Here is a 15,632-nt window from a genome sequence, read left to right as displayed (position 1 = left end):
TCCTGCAGTGAGATACTGGGAGCGGGGTGAACGAGCAATGGGAAGAAGGGAGAAGGAGCCACTGGCCCAACTCCCTGTGCACTCTTTGTGGGTCCCCTAGAGAAAGGCCAGCAGGGTGATCGTGCACTGTGGCTCCTATCTCATCCCCATATTCCAAGCCATAACTAACAGCCCAGGCTGCTGCACTGTTGCACAGGGCCTCTCCCGCCTGCAGCCACTTACACCAATAAAAGCACAAGCAAAGAGAGCAGAAATCCAGGCACCTCCCAGCAGGACTGGGGCAGATGCGGCAGTTCAGCGTTCCTGCAGCGTGGAGCCTTCTGAACAGCAAAAAGCCCTGAGCCGGGCTCCAGCCCTGTGCAGCTGGCTGAATAATGGAGATGGTGAATAATACTGTTATTCCGTGAATAAATTATTCAGGAATTTTCTGCATTATTCAATTAATTCTATTTTCAGAGTGTTCCGAAGAGCTGGGCTGGTGGAACAGGGCACCGCAGGGACACTGCAGGAACCAGGCCTAGCAACATCAGAGCTAGCGCCAGGCTTCAGAGAACTGGCCTGGGGTGGAGAACATGGCAGAACTCAGAAGCAGTGAAGCCCCATGACACCTTTTCCTGGAGGTCAGGCTAGGCCTGGGGCAAGACTGAGAATGGGCCTGGAGCAGGGGGGCCCAGCCTCTGTCATTTAAACCACCAATAAACTCACTCAGGCCTGGTCAGATCTATGCAGCAGGACACCACAGTAGGGCTGCCCCCGTCCAGGTTTTCTCAGGAGCATCTATTTTTTGAGGTAGCTGTCCCAGGAAAGCTGGATGGGTGCTCAGTGCCCACTGCCAGCTGGCCAGTGTTATGGGCTCAGGATCAGCCCACGTGGCCCATATTTTGCACCTCAGAGTTGGGAGCCCTACCTGTGTCCTTGAGAGCCCCATTGGGCTCACCACCCTGGATCTGACTACAGGATCAGGTCCTACCATGTCTGCTGACATGCTGGGTGTGATCATCATGGTTAACGTTGCAAAACAGTTCCAATGCTAGAGCTAGCTGCAAATCCCCATTTGCCCAGCCAGAGAACCAGCTGAAACCTGCCCCTGCTGGGAGACTGGCTAGTCTCGGATGAATTGAGATGATAAGTCAGGCTATGTTTCTGGGCTAGGAATCAGAAGCTGTGATGCTACGACCCCAGGCTGGGCCAGACCTCACACCCTGGAGGTGGAAAGAGACTTGTCCTGTTAGTGATGCTCGGAGACAGCCAGGGCTGTGAACCAACGACTCCTGCAGGAAAACCAGGGGGAGAAAGCTAGGGCAAGGGGGACCTTGATCCCTCCTCTGCTCCTATTGTCTGACACCCTCGCCCCGCTCCTACTGTTTGCCCCCCACCATTGTCTGACACACACTCACATCCTGACCCCTTCCACTTCTAATCCCCATCTCCAGCCTGCTCCTGCCCTGCCCAGGCCCTCTCTCTGGGTGCCCAGGACATTCCTCACCCCCTTGTTCTCCCCTGTCGTGCAGGTGACAAGCGCAAGAGCCCTAAGTGTGGGGTGCTGAAGAGTCGGGAGGAGCCCCCCAAACTCCTGGACTGCAAGTTTCAGGAGCGATACTTCATCATCCAGGATCACAAGCTGCTGCTGCTGAAGGAGAAAAGGGTAAAGCAGGACTCAGACCTGGCACTCTGGGGCAGCCCAGACACGTGGACAGCGCTGGGCTAGGAGGGGGCCTGCCACAGCCCCTGGGATCAGGAAAGCTCTCCCAGAGATTGGGCAGCCAGGCCAACGCCCTGCCCTGCCTCCAGCCCTGGGAATGGGGCGTGCGGTCCTGGGGGAGGGGCTGTCAGACCTGGCTCTGAGGGGCGGCCGTTCGGCCAGCTTGTGCCAGGGGAAGGTTCTGGATTCTCTCTGTGCCCCTCACACACCCGAGTCTTGGGGCCCTTTCCCCCTGTGCAGAGTGGGGGGCCCTGTCCCATCCCTGGGGCTGGTTGAGAGGGGCTAGGAGGCCTCAGGGAGAGGAAGAGAGGGGTGCCAGTGAGGCTGGAAGGGCTGGGCTAATGTGGCAGAGAGCGGAGCAGAGTGCAGGCCTGGGGGAGGGGAGGAGAGCCGGCAGAAAGGGGAGGGCAGGCTGGGGCCAGTGGAGGGGAGGTGTGCAGACAGGGAGGGCAGGGCAGGGCTGGGGGAATGGGGAATATCCATGGGCAGGGCTGAGTGTCTTGCTCTCTCTTCTCAGAGTGCCCGGCCAGAGCGGGAGTGGCCCCTCAACATGGCCAAGGTTTACATGGGGATTCGGAAGAAGCTGAAGCCGCCGTCCCAGTAAGAGTTGGGCTTGGGGTGCAGGACCCTTCCAAGCAATAACACCTGCCCTGATGGTAACCTCCCCACACCCTCTGCCCAGAGCTGTGCCTGGCATCTGTCAGCACCCCCACTTCCTGGCCCCGTTTGCCTGGCTCTACCCCTAACCCTACCTCAGACTTGTCCTACAGCCTCGGGCGTGACCTTTGCCAGGCAGATCCCTGATTCGACCCCCCCTTGTGCAAGGTGGGCTCTAATCACATCACCCAACTGCAGTGCCCCAGCTCCAGAGCCAGCCTGATAGGGACCTGCCAGTCTGTCCCAGCTCGGACACTGTGACCCCCCCCCCCCCAGTTCAACCCCCCCGCATCCGGAGCTCTGGCTCTAGCAGCTACCCTGGACTGACTGTGCCTTGTGTCCCTCTGCTCTAGGTGGGGATTCACTCTGATCCTGGACAAGCAGCAGCTGTGAGTACCTTGTGGGGTCCCCTTGCCCCAGGGACGCAGGATGCTGGGGTCCCTGTAGCCATGACCTGCTGCTCGGAATCCCCAGTTCCAGTCAGGCCATTGGGATTCCCCTTCCCCCTGCCCCGGCAACTAGGGGTCAGGAACCTGACGCAGGAGCTGGAACCTGAGAGCAGACAGGTTCTGCCAGAGCCACTAGCTGCCCATCCTGGTGGCACAGACTGCAGAGCATCAGCAGCATGGACACTGCCTGCTCCCTCTCCCCACCCCTCTCCCCCACTGGCCCCTGCTCCCTCTGCTGCATACACACGCCTCTGCCCCTGAATTCACTGCTCCCCACATGAGCTTTCCAGACTTGCTCTGGAGCTCCAGGGCCCACCATTAAGAGCGCCCAGCACGTGGCCTCCTGCACCCCCGGTTCCAGTCGAGAGTCTGCTGGCCCCAGCCCATCCCCTGCAATTGGGCCAGATGCTTGTACACCCCCATGTCCTTCCTCATGGTCTGAGTCCCCATCCAGTGAGCCTGCCAGAGTGTGTGGTCCTGATGGCATGTTCCCACTGCCCCCATGAGCTCATTGCATCTCACACTGCTCTACACAGTGTCCCTGGGACAGCTGTGCACCCCCTGCCACCACTGCCAGCCCCCAGAGCGCTGTCCCTGCCCCTGTGCTCTGCTGGAGTAATGCTGAGCAGCCAGCAGGCCCAGCGGCCAGGCCCAGCTCGGGGCTGGTAGCTGGCAGTACTGCTAGGGATACAAGCCAGCTGCATGACACCAGCCAAGCCGCTTCCCTTTTCTTTCCTCTTCATTCCCTGTGGCCTGGCATGTGACCCCTGTGGCTGTGCAGCATGAAGGCTGAGAATGGTAACTGCCCCACAGCCAGGGAGTCTGGGGGGCAGGGCTGGGCTGCCGGCTCTCTCCCCTCAATGCCCGTGCCGTGTAGCTGGGGGAGCCAGAACATTGGTGGATTGTGACTGCGCAAAGCTCTCAGCACTACACGGAGGCGCTGCTGGCATTGGCGCTAGTTAGAGTGAGCTCCCCAGGCTGTGGGCTGAGCTGATCCCTGCTGGGCTCCCAGGCCCCTGTGTGGGGAACTTCCCATCTTCGGCCAGCCCCTGGGGAAGCTGAGAGCCAGGCAGGCAGGGCCCTGCAGCTGGTGATGCCATTACAGCGAGCTCCCCTGGGTAGCACCTCCCTCTGTAGGTAGCAGCAAGTGCCAGGTCCCCAATATCCAGCCAGTGTCTCCTCTGGCTCTGCAGGTACCTGGCGTGTGCGGGGCAGGCTGAGCTGTGGGACTGGACCACCAGCATTCTGAAGGCTCAGGTGGGTGAGAGCCGGTGTGCCAGGCATGCAGCGGGCCTGGGGCAGGGTGGGGGCTGGGAATGCCAAGCAGTGACGTGTTGGCACTCTCATGCAGCATGACGACCTGCGCCCAGTGATCATGAGACGGCGCTCCTCCTCCGACCTCACCAAGCAGAAGTTTGGCACCATGCCCCTGATCCCTCTGCGGGGAGACAATACAGATGCCACCATGCTCTCCGCCAACCAGACACTGGTAAGGCAGTGCCAGCACCCCCAGAGCCTTGCAGCGACAGGCTGCCAGCCCACTGCACCACCTCCAAACACCCCCACCCAGCTCCAGACAGGCTCGGGAGAACCAGTGAACCACGCAGGGGTGCTGCAGGCTGTGTTCGTTGTGCAGGGCTGCCTCTCTGTGCCGTGGGTGTGAGAGCTTGGCCAGGCTGGGCAGGGGGTGATCTGGGTGTGAGTGAGGCTGGGGCTGGTCATGGTGTGAATGGGGCCATGATTGCGGGCAGGACTGCATCTGCGGGGGCCTACCTGTGGCACCATGTCTGTGGGAGGGGGCTGTCTGTGGGGCTGTGTTGGTGGGTGGGGCCGTGTCTCTGGGGGGAGGGCAGCTATGGTGACCAGGTGTCTGGATTTCAACCAGAACGCCCAGTCGAAAAGGGATCCCAGTGACTGTCCAGTTGGTGGCACCGCACAGCAGGGCTGGCAGGCTCCCTGCTAGCCTCCATGACACGCAGCTCCCGGAAAGTAGCCGGCATATCCCCCCTCTGGCCCCTATGCATAGGGGCAGCCATGAGGCTCTGCCCGCTGCCCCCACCCCAAGCGCTGCCCCCTCAGCTCCCGTTCGCTGGGAACTATGGCCAATGGGAGTTGTGGGGATGGTGCCTGCAGATGGGGCAGTGCGTAGCACCGCCTGGCTGCACCTCCACGTAGAAACAGGAGGGGGGACATGCTGCTGCTTCCGGGAGCTGCTTGAGGTAAGCACTGCCCGGAGCCTGAGCCCTGACCCCCTTCCATGCCCCAACCCCCTGCCCCAGCCCTGATCCCCCTCCTGCCCTCCAAACCCCTCATCCCCAGCCGAGCCCACTGCCCCAGACGGAGCCCTCACCCGCTCCCCACACTCCAACCCTCTGCCCCAACCCAGAGCATCCTCCCACACCCTGAACCCCTCATTTCTGGCCCCACCCCAGAACCCACACCCCCAGCCCAGAGCCTGTACCTCCTCCCACACCCCAACTCCCTGTTTCACTCGGAGCCCCCTCCCATACTCGGAACCCCTTGGCTTCACCCCTAGCCTGGAGCCCCCTCCTGCACCCAGAGCTCCTAATTTCTGGCCCCACCCCAGAGCCTGCACCCCCAGCTGGAGACCTCATCCCCTCTCGCATTTCAACCCCCTTAGCCAGCCCAGTGAAAATGAGCGAGTGAGTGAGGGTGGGGAGAGCAAGCAACAGAGGGACGGGAGGATGGAGTGAGTGGGGGCCACCTCTGTGGGTGGGGCCGTGTCTGTGAGCAGGGGCTTCCTGCGGGGCCACGTCTGGGGGGGTGAGATTTCCCCAGGGCTGTGTCTGTGGAGGGGGCTGTGCCTGTGGGTGGGGCTGTGTCTTTGCAGAGGTCTCAGCCCTGCTGCGCAGTGAGCCGTGCACCCCGTGTGTAGCAGTGTGTCCTGCCTGGCCCCACGTGAGGGGTTTGCTTTCCCCTTTCCTGCAGCCTGACCCCTCTGCACTGGTGTGATGGAGTAGGGGCTGTCTGTGTGGGGGTTGGGAGAGCCGGGGAGGATTTTAGGTGAGGGACAGGTATTCAGCCTGTAACCTGAGCTAGGCAGGGGGGAGGGGAGGTCAACACCTCTGCCCGGTGAGCTAGACAAAGGAAAAGAGCTGAGTGGAGAGGGTTGGGTCAGTTTTCGGTTTGAGGCTGGGTGGTGGGAGTTCAGGGAATCCTAGGCTGGGATCCAAGCACCCTGAACCCCCAGACGGGCCAGATTGAGAGGTTCCTGGCCCTGGCCATGAGCTCTGCTGTATCCTGTGCTCCTGTTGTTCAATAAACCTTCTGTTTTACTGGCTGGCTGAGAGTCACTGTGAGTCCCAGGAAGAGGGGTGCAGGGCCTGACTCCCCCACACTCTGTGACAACTGGTGCTAGCGGTGGGATATACTGCACCCCGTGGACGGCGCTTCCTGCAGTAAGTGACTGGGGAGCAGTAAAACAAAGGGGCGATTGTAGGGGTGATTAACCCCTGGGAGTGTGTGACCAGAGAGAAGGACTTTGCAGTAACAGGGTCCCCTGGGGGATCACAGCGAGCGGTCCCAGGGGTGGAGGAGTCTGCAGCTCGACCCTGGCAGAGAGGTGGTGACCTCACGGACTGGCACACTAGGGGTCCCCCTGGAAACCGTGGGGAGCAGTGAGCAGCCCGGCCTGCTAGGGGCCAGCAGGAAGAGGTATGCCAAGCGACGTAAGTGCGACCTGGTGGAGCTGTGCAAGCAGAGGGGGCTGCACAGTGGGAGGCATACCAAGGACCAGCTGATTGCCCAGCTGCAGGAGGGAGATCGGGTGAATGAACTGATCCCTGTGTCTGAGGGAAGCAGCCTGGCAGATGCAGCACAGGCACCAGTGTCTGTCCACACTGGGAGTGGTCAGCCGGCTGCTGAGGGCTTCCCGAGACCCCCCATTCCTATGCCTAGGGGGAGGATGAGGAGGAGCCCAGCGACTACCGAGGGCACTGTGACCCCCCCGGCCAGCAGGGGATCCTCCCGGCGAAGCTCACCCCCCAGCAGGGGATCGTCCCAGCGACGCTCGGCATCCGTGGAGCGCAAGCGGCTGGAATGGGAGAGAGAGCTAAAACTGAGAGAGCTGAAGGATTGTGAGAGACAGAGGGAACATGACCAGGAGGAGAAAGAGCGACAGAGGGAACATGACCGGAAGGAGAAAGAGCGACTGCGTCAACATGAGCTGGACCTGGCGAGGCTGGGGGGCAGCAGGCCCCGGCCAGCGGTGGGTGAGGGGGCCCAGAACTGCGCGGAGCTTTGATAAGTGCATCCTGGCCCCGCGTAAGGAGGGGGAGGACATGGATGACTTCCTGGGTGCCTTTGAGACAGCCTGCGAGCTGCACCAGGTAGATCCTGTGGACAGGCTCCGGGTTCTCACCCCCTTACTGGACCCCAAAGCAATGGAATTGTACGGCCAGCTGGGAGAGGAGGAGAAAGGGAGCTACGAACTGTTCAAACAGGCCCTGCTGCGCGAGTTTGGGCTGACTCCTGAAATGTACCGGGAGAGGTTCCGGAGTCAGTATAAAACCCCTGAGGTCTCATATCTGCAAGTAGCCGTCCGCATGGAGGGATACGCCAGCAAGTGGGCAGATGGGGCCCAGACGAAGGGGGACGTGATTAAACTGCTGGTACTGGAGCAACTGTATGAGCGGTGCCCATCCGACCTGAGGCTGTGGTTGAGGGACCAAAAGCCAGAGAACCCGTGACATGCAGGGCGGCTGGCCGATGAGTTTGTGAAGAGCCGGTCGGGGGGTGGCAGGGAGGAGTCCCAAAGGAACAGGCCCGCCGCGATGCAGAAAGAGAGTCATCCTGGGACCTCCCAAAGGGGGAATAGGGAGAACCCCCTCCCAAGGGGAACGCCCAGCATCAGGGACAACCGACCAGTTTGAGGGGACCAACGGGACATGAGCTGCTATCAATGTGGCCAGAGGGGCCACATACGGTCCCAGTGCCCCAGGCTCAAAGACAGACTGAGCAGACCGACCCCACACCGGGTTAACTTGGTAGAGACCCAGCCGGATGAGGGGCAGCGTTCGCAGGAAAGGGGGGCTGGCCACGTACCATCTGCAAAGGAGGGAGGAGGGCCCCAGGTCAGCTCCTCTGAGGGGCTGGATGCTCCAGGCTCCGAGTTTTTGGTTTACAATGTGGGCACGGGGCTACCCCTCCGGAAAGAGTGCCTTGTTTCCCTGGAGGTAGATGGGAGGAAGGTCACTGGGTACTGGGACACGGGCGCAGAGGTGACGCTGGCCCGGCCTGGGGTGGTGGCCCCAGATCGGATGGTGCCCAACACCTACCTGACCCTGAGGGGTGTGAGCAGGACCCCATTCAAGGTGCCTGTGGCGAGGGTACACCTGAAGTGGGGGGCCAAGGAGGGCCCCAAGGACGTGGGGGTACACCCCCATTTGCCCACGGAGGTGTTAATGGGGGGGACCTCGAGGGCTGGCCAAGCAACACCCGGGGTGCCCTGGTCGTGACCCGTAGTCAGAGTCGACGCAGGGCACTGCGCCCTGACAATGGGGAAGGTACTCTGCCCAAGGTGCAGGACCCTAACCTGGTAGAAAGGGAACGCCCAGGGACACGGCCCAGAGAGGTTGCGGCCTCTGACCCAGCTGGTGAGAGAGAGCAGGTCTCCATCCCTGTCCCAGCTGCTGAGTTCCAGGCCGAGTTGCAGAAAGCTCCCTCCTTGCGGAGGCCAAGGGACCTGGCCGACCTCAGTGCGGTACAGACCATGAGGAGAGGTTGCAAGGAGAGGTTCCTGTGGGAGAAGGGGTTCCTGTACCGAGAATGGGCTCCCCCCGGGGAAGTGGAGTCATGGGGGATCAGGAGGAAGCTGGTGGTTCCCCATAAGTTTTGCCACAAGCTACTGTACCTGGCCCATGACATCCCTCTCGCAGGGCACCAGGGAATCCGGCGCACCAGGCAGAGGCTGCTACAGAACTTTTACTGGCCTGGGGTCTTTACCCATGTCCGACAGTACTGCCAATCCTGTGACCCCTGCCAGCGGGTGGGAAAGGCCCGGGACAAGGGGAAAGCAGCTCTGAGGCCTTTGCCCATCATAGAAGAACCTTTCCAGAAGGTGGCCATGGACATAGTGGGACCTCTCAGCAAGGCGACCCGGTCAGGGAAAAAATACATCCATGGACTATGACATGGACGTGGTAGATTTCGCCACTCGCTACCCCGAGGCGGTGGCCTTGTCCTCTATCGAAGCAGACACCGTGGCAGATGCGCTGCTGACCATTTTCAGCCGGGTGGGGTTCCCCAAGGAAGTCTTAATGGACCAGGGGTCCAACTTCATGTCAAACCTGCTCCAGTCCCTGTGGGAGAAATGTGGGGTCCGGCACAACTGGGCCTCAGCATATCACCCCCAGACCAACGGACTGGTGGAGAGGTTCAACGGGACACTAAAGATGATGCTAAAAACATTTATGAACCAGCACCCACAGGACTGGGACAAGTACTTACCTCACCTGCTGTTTGCGTACAGGGAGGTACCCCAGGAATCTACCGGGTTTTCGCCTTTCGAACTGTTATATGGGAGGCGGGTAAGGGGGCCCCTGGACCTGATGAGAGACGAATGGGAGGGGAAGGCTGCCCCCGATGGCAAGTCAGTAGTGGAGTATGTCCTGACCTTCCGGGAAAGACTTGCCGAGCTCATGGGCCTGGCCAGGGAGAATCTGGCCTGAGCCCAGAGGAAGCAGAAGGTCTGGTACGACCGCACGGCGTGGGCCCGTGCCTTCGCCACCGGGGATCAAGTGATGGTTCTCGTCCCCATGAGGAAAAACAAACTCCAGGCTGCCTGGGAAGGGCCCTTCAAGGTGTCACGGAGTGTGGGGGAGTCAGGCCCTGCACCCCCGGGCTCCCTGCCGATTCACCAGGACTCTCAGCCAGCCAGTAAAATAGAAGGTTTATTTAGACGACAGGAACACAGTCCAACACAGGTCTTGCAGGCACAGATAACCGGATCCCCCCTGTTAGGTCCATCTTGGGGCCCCACAGCCCCCCTCGGGGATCAGAGCCCTCTCTCCCTGCTTCCCCTCTTTTCTCCAGCCAGCTCCAGTCTGCCCAACCCCCTCCGGCCTCTCCTCTCTCCTCCGCTTCTTTCCCGGGCCAGGAGGTCACCTGACCCCTTTGTCTCCAACACCTTTAGCCAGCACCTTTGCAGGGAGGGGCCCGGCCATCAGTTGCTAGGAGACAGAGTGTCAGGCATTTGCTGCATGGACTTTTGCTGCTAGATACTTAGGATCTGTACCCAGCCCCCAGTAAGACCAGTCCCACTTCATCACACAAGGTTATCAAGGAACTAAATGAGGTAAACTATGTGGTGGAACTGTCGAACCGTGCGCACCACCGCCGGGTGTACCATGTGAATATGATGAAGCCATACTATGACAGGGGGAATGTGGTGTTGGCCGTGTGTGGACACTGGGAGGAGCAGGGAGATGACCCTTTAGTGGATCTATTCCCAGGGAGAAAAGCTGGTTCCCCCCTGGAGGCGATTCCCCTCTCTGATCAGCTGACCCCGGCCCAGCACGCTGAGATCAGAGGGGTGCTGCATCTATACCGACAGCTGTTTTCCAACCAGCCTGGACGCACTAATTTGACTGTCCACAGGGTGGAGACCGGGTCACACACCCCTATACGATGCTCCCCTTTTTGGGTCACCGGAAAAACTGCCCAAGACCTAGAAAGAGGGGTCAGGGACATGCTAGCCTTGGGGGTGATCCAGCCATCCGCCAGCCCCTGGGCCTCACCAGTGGTGCTGGTCCCCAAGAAGGACGGGTCTATCCGGTTCTGTGTGGACTATCGAAAGCTCAATGCCATCACTGTATCTGATGCCTACCCCATGCCCAGGCCTGACAAGCTCCTAGACAAGCTGGGAGGCGCTCGGTACCTCACCACCATGGATCTTACAAAGGGCTACTGGCAAGTGCCGCTGGACGCAGATGCCAGGCTGAAATCGGCCTTTATCACCCCTCTGGGGGTCTACAAGTTTCTGACCCTGCCCTTCGGCCTCAAGGGAGCGCCGGCCACCTTCCAGCGCCTGGTGGATCAGCTACTGAGGGGGATGGAGAGTTTTGCCATGGCGTATATTGACGACATCTGCGTCTTCAGCCAGACCTGGGAGGACCACGTGTCCCAGGTTAGACAAGTGCTAGACCGACTCCGGGAGGCTGGGTTGACCGTAAAGGCTGAGAAGTGCAAGGTGGGGATGGCTGAAGTATCTTACCTGGGCCATCGGGTGGGGAGCGGCTGCCTAAAGCCGGAACCAGCCAAGATGGAGGTGATCAGAGACTGGCCCGCTCCCCAAACCAAAAAGCAGGTCCAGGCCTTTATTGGGATGGCGGGGTATCGTGCCCCACTTTAGCGCCATAGCCGCCCCCATCACTGAGCTGTGCAAGAAGGGGAAGCCAGACAAGGTGGTCTGGACCGAGGAGTGCCAGGAGGCTCTCGGGGCGCTGAAGGAGGCTCTGGTCAGTGGCCCAGTTCTGTCAAACCCAGATTTTGACAAGTCCTTTATGGTGTTCACCAACGCCTCAGACACAGGACTGGGGGCAGTGTTGATGCAGGAGGGGAGAGACACCCCATCGTGTACCTGAGCAAGAAGTTGCTACCCCGGGAGCAGAACTACGCGGCCATCGAGAAGGAATGCCTGGCCATGGTGTGGGCCCTTAAGAAACTGGAGCCCTATCTCTTTGGGCGCCACTTCACCGTGTACACCGACCACTCTCCCCTGACCTGGCTGCACCAGATGAAAGGAGCCAACGCCAAGCTCCTGAGGTGGAGCCTGCTCCTGCAGGACTATGACATGGACATGGTCCACATGAAGGGAAGTGCCAACCTGATAGCGGACGCGCTGTCCCGAAGAGGGGGCCCCGAACTTCCCCGGGTCACTGGGCAGAGTGACCCCGCTCAGTTCAGTCTCGAAGGGGGGAGAGGTGTGATGGAGTAGGGGCTGTCTGTGTGGGGGATGGTGGAGCCGGGGAGGATTTAGGTGAGAGACAGGACCGGAGCCTGTAACCTGAGCTAGGCAGGCGGAGCGGGAAGTCAACACCTTGGCCCGGGAAACTAGACAAAGGCAGGGAGCCGGCTGGAGGGAAGGGGGGTCAGTTTTCGGTTTGGGGCTTGGACAAAAGGCTGGATTTTACCCTGGAGAACTGGTCTGTCAGGGGAGCAGTTGTCTGGCAACAAAGTCACCTGCTGGGGCTCACCTGACTGCAGGTATAAAGGCCAGATGTGTGTGTGTGTGTGTGTGTGTGTGTGGTCATTTTTCACCAGTTTAAAAATGTGGGGGGACCCATCTACCTGAAGATGGCCTCCCAAGGAGCTGAATGGGGGGAAATGCAGATATGGTTTATTTTGTATGGAACTGTGTTAGGGCTGTCAAGCGATTAAAAAATTAATCGTGATTAATTGCACAGTTTAAAAAATTAATTGTGCGATTAAACAATAGAATAACATTTATTTAAATATATTTTGGATGTTTTCTACATTTTCAAATATACTGATTTCAATTACAATACAGAATACAAAGTGTACAGTGCTCACTTTATTTTTGATTACAAATATTTGCACTGTAAAAAACAAAAGAAATAGTATTTTCAATTCACCTAATACAAGTACTGTAATGCAATCTCTTTATCATGAAAGTTGAACTTACAAATGTAGAATTATGTGCAAAAAATAACTGCATTCAAAAATAAGACAATGTAAAACTTTAAAGTCTACAAGTCCACTCAGTCCTATTTCTTGTTCAGCCAATCACTCAGACAAACAAGTTTGTTTACATTTGCAGGAGATGATGCTGCCTGCTTCTTGTTCACAATGTCACTTGAAAGCGAGAACAGGTGTTCACATGGCACTGTTGCAGACAGCGTCCCAAGATATTTACGTTCCAGGTGTGCTAAAGATTCCTATGTCCCTTCGTGCTTCATCCACCATTCCAGAAGACATGCGTCCATGCTGATGACAGGTTCTGCTCGATAACGATCTAAAGCAGTGTGGACTGACGCATGTTCATTTTCATAATCTGAGTCAGATGCCACCAGCAGAAGGTTGATTTTCTTTTTTGGTGGTTCAGGTTATGTAGTTTCTGCATCAGAGTATTGATCTTTTAAGACTTCTGAAAGCATGCTCCACACCTCATCCCTCTCAGATTTTGGCAGGCACTTCAGATTCTTAAACCTTGGGTTGAGTGCTGTAGCTGTCTTTAGAAATCTCACATTGGTACCTGCTTTGTGTTTTGTCAAATCTGCAGCAAAAGTGTTCTTAAAATGAACATGTGCTGAGTAATCTGAGACTACTACAACATGAAATATATGGCAGAATGTGGGAGACACAATTCTCCCCCAAAGAGTTCGGTCACGAATGTAATTAACACATTATTTTTTTAATGAGCATCAGCAGCATGGAAGCATGTCCTCTGGAATGGTGGCCGAAGCATGAGGGGGCATACGAATGTTTAGCATATCAGGCATGTAAATACCTTGCAATGCTGGCTACAAAAGTCTCATGCAAACCCCTGTTCTCACTTTCTGGTGACACTGTAAAAAAGAAGAGGGAAGCATTATCTCCTGTAAATGTAAACAAACTTGTTTGTCTTAGCAATTGGCTGAACAAGAAGTAGGACTGAGTGGACTTGTAGGCTCTAAAGTTTTGCGCTGATTTGTTTTTGAGTGCAGTTATGTAACAAAAAAAATCTACATTTGTAAGTTGCATTTTCATGATAAAGAGATTGCACTACAGTACTTATATGAGGTGAACTGAAAAAATACTATTTCTTTTGTTTATCATTTTTATAGTGCAAATATTTGTTATAAAAATAATAATAATAATAGTGTATACTTTGTATTCTGTGTTGTAACTGAAATCAATATATTTGAAAATGTAGATAAGCATCCAAAATATTTAATAAATTTCAATGGTATTCTATTCATTAACAGTACGATTAAAATTGCAATTAATCACAATGAATGTTTTTTATCACAATGAATTTTTTTTACTTTACCGCGTGAGTTAACGGCAATTAATCAGCAACCCTAATCTGTGTATTTCTTGTGTGTGATTTAGTAAAGAGCATCAGTGTTATGGAGCTTTGTGCAAAGTGTCTGCGTGTTCCGTGCTACCCCAGAGACAGTTAACCAGAACCCAGAAGGTTCACACTTTTGCTGAGGTTCTAGGAGAGCACATGTTTATGCTCCAGGGTGAGTCCAAGGGCCAGTACTAGTTCAGGGGCACCATGCCCTTCTAGAAAATATCTTCAGAACGCCTTGTGTAATGGATGGGCATTGGACAGTGAGTCTCCCGGTCCTCGATTGCAGTAGCCACCGGATCTTAACAGAGCAACAGTGCACGTATATATCGCTAGGCCTGCTTTGCATGTGGTTACTAAAACCAGTCACCAACAGTGCCCATGTGGCTTCCTCTTTCTTAATGTGCAGACAGCAAAGACTCAGATCTGCCATCAGCCTAATGCTTCGTTGCTGCCGCTGCACCACACAGCCCGGAAGTGCCCTACAAGATGGGCCTGAACTCCTGCCTTAGCAACCGTCAGTGCAGAACCTGGGCAGAGTCGCTCTGCTGAATTCCTGTGTGTCAGAGCCATGCCTGACAGATTGAATAGCATCAGTACCAAAATGAGGCCCCACAACCCTGAAGCTCCAGCAGGATGGCTACATGAGAATGCTCCTGGTGCTGACAGCGGTAGGGATCGGGGAGGAAATGTGTGTGCAGCATGGGGCCACATCCAAAGGGGCAAGATCCAGCAGATGCAGAGTTCTGAGGCCTGAGACTTCGGCAGGGATCCCTGCTAGCAATTGAGCCACAGACACGAGTGTCCACAATGCTTGAGAGGCGCCACCAGGGGGTGGGGGGTGGAATTGGAGCCCCTGTGAAAGGCCAAGCAAAGGAGCCTCGTATAACACGTGACGTGGCAACCCAAGCTTGGACCAAGTGAGAATGGCCTGAGCTGTGGCAAAATGGCCAGACCACTTGGTAAGAGCTGATGGCTGGGCTTTTGGGAGCTGGATCCTCTCGCAGACACTAACACAGCCCCAGCTGCAAGTGACAACTGGTAATGGCACCCAACTCACTAGTGCTGAGTCTGAGCAAAGGCTGGCTGTTGGAGTGCGTGACCTCAGCCGCACAGCGCACAACCTGAGTCAGCAGCCTGACCACGGCTGCTCAGAGCTTGGCGAGGAGCTGCACTGGCCAGGCGGAAAACCCCAGCAGACAGCACTGGCAGCAGCCCGTGTGATGGGAAACATCCAGGGGAACAGCTGACAAGGAACTGAGGAAAGAGGAACTGAGCACACAATTCACTGATTGCCAAGCCAAGATGCGACCTGAGCGTTATCTGGGCTGACACAGCGAGGAAAGCCATGTCCATTGGCCCCACTGGAAAGGGGGACCTGCACTGCACCGACAGCCCCGGGGAGGCAGATATAGCAACATCAGAGATGCAGCCACATTTCCCATGGCACCTGAGCCAACCGAGATAGCAACCTGTGTGCAGAGCAGGGAGGTGCCTGCAGCTCCCCTCACGCACAGGGGTGATTGCAACACCAGCAGGATTGCAGGGCTCAGGAGAGAGAGAGAGAGACTCTGCAGACAGCGGTTGGGATCGTAGTCTCTGCTTGCTCTTGCTAAACACAGTTTTGCCAGGACGCAGGCATTAGTGCTGACTGGATGTCTGGCAGAGGGTGCAGGTTGGATGGTTAATGCATTTGTGCATTCTTTATGCCTGTGCCAGAGGGGATGTTACAAGTCGATACATTAAGCTCAGCTGCGTGGAGCCAGCTACTTGGCTCCACACAGCTGAG

The 15,632-nt window shown here is 57.0% G+C and overlaps 1 protein-coding gene across 1 annotated transcript; it reads left to right on the top strand.

The window, feature by feature from the left end:
• Positions 1-971: 971 nt before the first annotated feature.
• On the top strand, positions 972-4,489 carry LOC120370260 (arf-GAP with Rho-GAP domain, ANK repeat and PH domain-containing protein 3-like). The gene is made up of 6 exons (XM_039484659.1): positions 972-990; positions 1,512-1,645; positions 2,220-2,302; positions 2,713-2,748; positions 4,002-4,065; positions 4,160-4,489. Exons 1-6 carry the CDS (start codon positions 972-974, stop codon positions 4,469-4,471), a joined length of 648 nt encoding a protein of 215 aa, XP_039340593.1. The 3' UTR covers positions 4,472-4,489.
• The last annotated feature ends 11,143 nt before the right edge of the window (positions 4,490-15,632 follow it).

Source organism: Mauremys reevesii, linkage group 8 (assembly GCF_016161935.1).
Source record: "Mauremys reevesii isolate NIE-2019 linkage group 8, ASM1616193v1, whole genome shotgun sequence".
In the NCBI taxonomy this organism is placed as follows: Eukaryota; Metazoa; Chordata; order Testudines; family Geoemydidae; genus Mauremys; species Mauremys reevesii.
The sequence above is the reverse complement of the archived record's forward strand: the minus strand, read 5'-3'. Positions and strand labels throughout refer to the sequence as shown.

Bases quoted from the DNA above. Each gene is read 5' to 3' on its own strand.
- LOC120370260 (XM_039484659.1), top strand. The intron at 1,646-2,219 runs GTAAAGCAGGAC...CTCTCTTCTCAG, and splicing joins TGCTGCTGAAGGAGAAAAGG to AGTGCCCGGCCAGAGCGGGA. The intron at 2,303-2,712 runs GTAAGAGTTGGG...CCTCTGCTCTAG, and splicing joins AAGCTGAAGCCGCCGTCCCA to GTGGGGATTCACTCTGATCC.